The 6,054-nt window shown below is 42.6% G+C and overlaps 1 protein-coding gene across 1 annotated transcript; it reads right to left on the reverse strand.

Moving 5' to 3' along the window:
- Positions 1-3,987: 3,987 nt before the first annotated feature.
- On the reverse strand, positions 3,988-5,272 carry LOC308426398 (C-C motif chemokine 3). Its single transcript, XM_080924140.1, has 3 exons — positions 5,165-5,272; positions 4,518-4,629; positions 3,988-4,282 (listed from the first exon to the last, which is right to left on the reverse strand). The coding sequence occupies exons 1-3, from the start codon at positions 5,238-5,240 to the stop codon at positions 4,174-4,176; spliced, it is 297 nt and encodes a 98-aa protein (XP_080780266.1). The 5' UTR covers positions 5,241-5,272; the 3' UTR covers positions 3,988-4,173.
- Between the last annotated feature and the right edge of the window lie 782 nt (positions 5,273-6,054).

A 6,054-nucleotide genomic window follows, 5' to 3' on the forward strand; every position in this document is an offset into this window, starting at 1 on the left:
CCATTTGTTAATCTTTGACCTTAGAGCTTGAGCCATTGGTGTTTTGTTCAGAAAATTTTCTCCTGTGCCTATGTGTTCTAAGGTTTTCCCTACTTTCTCATTTAATAGTTTCAGTGTATCTGGTTTAATGTGGAGATCTTTGATCCACTTACACTTGAGCTTTGTACAAGGAGATAAGAAAGGGTCTATTTTCATTCTTTTGCATGTGTTCTCAGGCTTCTTGACAACGGACACACAAGTGTGATGTGAGCCTTCACAGATATAACCTTCTGTTACTTCCTTATCTAAACTCAGCGACTAAATGCTTCCTATTTCTTCTCCTTGTCACACTACTATCATTTGTTCTAACACGCGCACTGTGTTGTGTTTCAGCATTTTGTCAAGTCTACATTCAAGACAGTTCCAGAAAAGCAACCTATAAATGCTCCAATCTGTTCTCACAGACACAGACTCTTCTACTAGATCTGCTTCTTCTACCTACAGCAGTTTCCATAGATCCTGGACAGCAAGGAAATAGCCAACTCTCCTAAGACTAGACCAACATCTCCATCCCCATTTTCTTAGGTTTCCTGTGATACATGGCCCCAAAGTCAGCAGGAAGTAAAGATCACGATGACTCTATTCCTGCTTTAATATCAATCTCTTTTTAGTTTCTCCTTTTAAAAATTAAACCAAAAGCAGAGGAATACTTGCATTCCTTCTAGGCTCTACCCAGAAATTACCTAGCAACATCCAGGTAGGCCTGACTTACTATAAAAGGGGCAGTTTGCCCTTTTCTTGCTCCCTTATTCTCTCTGATTCTCTTCCCTCCCTGACCCCTTTCTCCCTCTCTTCTCATCCTCATCCCCCATCTCTTTATGTGTTCCTGGCTGCACCCTCCTCTCCTCTTCTCTCCTCCCTGCCCCCCAATGTGTGTATGTGTGCCTTTCTCTGCCTCTACTCCCTTCTCAACTCCCCTTCCCATACCCTAAATAAGCTCTATTCTACACTATTGTATGGCTGGTACCTCAGGGGGAAGTGATGCCTCAGCATGGGCCTGCAGAGGCACCTCCCCTACTCATCATACCTGGATCTATCAAACATCTCCTTGACTCCTTCCTTCCTTCTTTTTGTCCTTCCTTCCTTTCTTCCTTCCTTCCTTCCTTCCTTCCTTCCTTCCTTCCTTCCTTTCTTTCTTTTAAATAAAACACAACACCTCTCCTATTTCACCATACTTTGCTCCATAAACATATCTTGTCTTTTTTTATAAAACAGAACACTCAGAGACAAAGAACATTACGTTTTTGTTGTTGTTGTTGTTGTATTCTAGTATGCACCAACATGCCACAGAGGCTTGTGAAGACAGCTTGGTGGGCCTCCTGCTTGGGAAAGGGTTAGAACTTGTGTTTCTAGTTCCTAAGTGTCTTCATACTCACTCAGCTGTCCCCAACGCACATTTTTGAGAACCATCATTGTCTTCTGGTTCTTCTTTGAGCTCTTTTGTTCCATTCAGAATCACAGATACCCAAGTGGAGCCCCTTCGGTCTGCAAGGTCCAGTCTGGTCCTTGAATGCAAAGCCCAAAACCTATTAAGACTGATGTTTATAGCCCCCTTTGGTGGCTGCTCTTTCTCAGCCCTCTGCTGCCATAGCTCTTAGCACTTCTGAAGTCTCTGTTTTTTTGATGACTTCCTCATTTCTTTGTAGTCTTTCACCTTCTCAGAACTTCTGCCATTTTACAAGACTTATCTTGAAGATACTGCTTCCAGACATGCCCTGAAACTCTTTGAGACTCTTCTAGCTGCTAGGGGAGCCTAGGACTGGCAGCCCTATACTTTTCTGTGATTTTTCTTACTAACTCAGCCCACTCTATCAATGGATAAAAGACCACAAGCTACCAATAAAACTTTATGAGTGAGATTTTATTGGGACCTTAGTGGCAAAACATCTTGGGGTTTCTTGGACTGACCTAAAGAAAGTGTGAGAAGGGCTGTTTGTTTAACCAGCTACACAGATGGATAGTCTTCTGCCTGCTAACCACAAACATTTTGCTTAATTCCTTCCTCCACCCAGCTTGTAGAGTTGTACTGAGTCTGTTGACTCTAACTGTCATTAGCACATGCTTGTCTCCTTTATACTAAGGACATCTTAAAGATGACCAGGAGCATCCAGAACAAACTATAGGCAGTGTTCCTGGTGGTTCAACCTCAGCATTCAGACAGGTCCTAGCCAAGGAGATAAGGAACAGGTGGAGGAGTGTAATGGATGGATGAGTCAGAGACCATGGCTGAGTGAATCTTCTATCTCTAACTGACTAGCAACCAGGATGTTACTTCATACAGATTTCACAAATGAGAAAATGTATAATTAAAAAAAATACAAATCATGAGATTTTGTTGATGGACAAATGTTACTATTAGGGTTTGAAAATCACTGAAGGAAAACTCTAGACCTAAATAGTATGCAAGAACAAAGAATGTTTATTCTGCAGAAAACAACAACAACAACAACAACAACAAAAACCCAGCATGCTAGGATCACCATTGCTTCAGGCTTCCTGATGATCCAGACAAAGACATTCAAGCCCCTTTTATAACATAACTGCTGCTTAATTGCTTCTGAGATAACAGACTTCTGAAACCTACAGTATATATTCCAAGGGGTTATGAAAACCATTAAATGAAGGTCATAAAGAAGGAGCTAAACATACACAGGTTCAAGAAGAGGAGATAAAATACTGACTGGGTTTATCTACACAAAACTTCAAGGACAATTTAGTTAGTGTTTTTTAACTGTCTATGAACCTGTAAGCTAGTAACAAATAATGAATGTTTAGCCAGATAATTACTCCTAGTGGATATGCATGTGAACATTCTCTGTTATAAACCTCTTATTCAATTTATGAACAATTTATGTATAAACTCATAGTGAACTTTTTACCATTTGATTACACACTCTAAAAGTCATACAAATACTGAGAACAGAGAGCAGAAACAGGCTTCTCTCCACTTCTCAAAACTTCAACTTAGAGATGGGCAATTTCTGCTGAGATAGAACAAAGGCTACTTTACCTAGCCTCCCACTGTTTTACTATGAGGTACTAAACTGAACACTGCAGCTTCTCTTTGACTTGGAGCAACTCAAACTTGTAGAAACAAAGTACTTTACACTTAGGTTAGGTAGCAAATGGTTTATGACTAATGGGGTATTAGTCATCCATATCATAAATGAAGCCTTCTTAGGAACAGTTTTGAGAATTACTCTAAGCTTGGTGTTATTTTTATGCCTTGCCCACATGATATTGGTTTTTTGCTTTGTTTTCAGACACAGTCTCACTATGTTTACTTGTCTGGCCCTTGCCTCCTGAATACTGAGGACATCTTAAAGATGATCAGGACTATACTAAGATTAAAGGAGTATGTCACCATGCCATACATCCCCCGAAAGCTTACACATCGAATGATTGATCTCTGGCACAGCAGGATTCAGAGGAGGAGCCTTTTGGAAGCCTTCATTTATGGTATGGATGACTAATACTCCATTGGATGGGATAATTATTTAAATGGTGACTTTTTCTAGTAAAGGTTCATTATGAGTTGATTCATAAAGTAGCCACCATTTTAGGGTTCCAGATTTACACTTCAGTATAAAGTGGGGTTACTCCCCATTCTCACCTTTCCAACCCTTTCCACCACACTCCCAACTTCCATATCACAGCTGATTATCCATTGCTGTTATTCCTCTCAACCAATACTTCTGACTTTCCAGAAAAAAAAAAAAAAAAAAAAAAACTCAACACCAGTCACTTGCTAAAGGGCACATTTATTATTTCTCTGATATAGACAAAGTATCCATTGCACATTTGTCAGTTCATGACTTTGTCACCAGATTTACATAGAATAGCTGTCACCAGACACAGTGTGAGCAACTGGAAGGGGGAGGGAGTGTCAAAGAACGTGTCCTGAGGTCTTTGAGAATAAATAGTTACAAACACAAGTGTGACAATAAAATAAATTACAAAATTAAATACTATTAAATCAATAGAATTAAGTTAAATAAAATTTCAAGTATAAAGTCCCTGGATGTGGCTACTTGGCAGCAAACAGCTTATAGGAGATGGATCTTTAGAGGTGGCAGGAATGTTCTGGGGCTCAAGCCCCTGCTCTACACGGGGCCCATGGAGGTTTGGGGTTCCTCAATGCAGCCAAGGCTCGCGGGCATTCAGTTTCAGCTCAGTGATGTATTCTTGGACCCAGGTCTCTTTGGGGTCAGCACAGATCTGCCGGTTTCTCTTGGTCAGGAAACTAGAGAGAAGGGGAGGGTCAAGAAATTTAAACATCCTATGGAAGAGTCTGATGTCCTCTCTGGTTTCTCCACCCCACCCATCCTCACTGATGCTCTCCAGAACCTCTTTCACTGCCCCCTTTAGAGTCTCCTGTGCTTCCCCTTTTGTGACCCCCAACCCCCGTGTCCGAGAAACCTTCTCTTACACTGCTCCATACCCCACCTTATCAGGGAAAGCAGGAGAATATAACTTACATGACACCTGGCTGGGAGCAAAGGCTGCTGGTCTCAAAATAGTCCTCAATGAATTTGCGTGAAATCTGCCGGCTGTAGGAGAAGCAGCAGGCAGTCGGGGTGTCAGCTCCATCTGCAGGGGAAGGGACAGAAAAAAGTCAAGTCACATCACTGAGCAGGGAAGGACAGCTAATACAACTTAAGAAGTGAGGAAGGCTGCCTTGCTTGGGGTGGAAGTTGGAAGGCTAAAGCTCTGAAGGCATTTGGGCATTTGGGACCAAAATAGCCCCATGTCCGTCTTTGTTTCTGTTTCTGTTCTCTTTATACCTGTGGGCTCTCTCTTCCTCTGTGTGCTGCCCTGTGCCTTTCCCACAGCTTTCTCTAATACCAGAAATTAGCAAAAAGGACACTAGGGCATCACATAAGGCATCCCAGAGGCAGCGCTCCTTAGGAATCTTAGGGCTGACATGGCAGTACTAACCTCACTGTGATTTCAAGTTCTGGTTACCTATAAAAGGTTAGACACTTCCACATCATAGAGAGGAAAATAAACGCCTCAAAGAGAAAGACCAGTTTCTTTTCTCTTTGAAAAGAAGCCACAGAAAAGACTGCTGTGGTCTGCCCTAGACCAGAGACCGGGGACACCTCCAGTAGCAGTGTGGACTCACATGGCGCTGAGAAGACTTGGCTCCAGAACGCCATGGTACAGAGAAGAACAGCAAGGGCAGCAGTGGAGGCCTTCATGATGCTCAGCAGGTGATGGAGGGTGTGCTTGTCAGCAGAGCAGAGATAGGGCTGGTACTCGCTGCCACTTGGCTCCTTCTGGTTTCTGAAGCCATGTGTCCCTTCTCTTATAGGTAGCCCTGGCAGATGAGGAAATGGAATCCGGGGCTGAGGAGGGAAAATTTTAAACACAGCAATGATATCATGTCGAATATTACACAACCCAGGGTGCCCAGTGACCACAGGGGCTCAGGATATCCAAGAATAGCATTTCTGAGATGTAAGTCTCAGCTCGTACCCCGTGACCTTTTCTTACTTCTTGTGGGGAAGTAGCTTCTCTTATGAGCAGGAGGAGATAGAACAATGTCAACCCAGTGTTATTCTTAGCTGGTCCCTTCTCATGAGAACCATTCTGTGAACAAACACTCCAACTCCGTTCCTTGCCATGGAACGGAAACTCTTGTTATTTCTCAGCTTCTCTAACCACATGGAGGAATAGCTGTGGAGAGTGGTACAACAGCCCTCCCTCCCACCACCAGGAGGGACTGAGTTGAAGCATCCCCAGCTAGAGCAATGGGGAAAATGATTGGACATTTAAGACATTTGTCCAATTATCAGCCACAGAGTGACTAGGCCACTGGGTTGGACATGAGTTGTGGATCATAAAGATACTTCAAGTGTGGGTGTTAATATGTGAGAAGCCTAAAAATATTTATGCCCACTAAACTAGAAAAAGCCCTTCTAGGAAAGAACTTTGTGGAAACAACCCAAATTTAAAGCCATATTTAAACACGGAGGCAGCTGGCCTGGTGTAGTACCATTCTGAACTAAAGAC

This window comes from Micromys minutus (assembly GCF_963924665.1).
Source record: "Micromys minutus genome assembly, chromosome: 10".
NCBI classification, from domain to species: domain Eukaryota; kingdom Metazoa; phylum Chordata; class Mammalia; order Rodentia; family Muridae; genus Micromys; species Micromys minutus.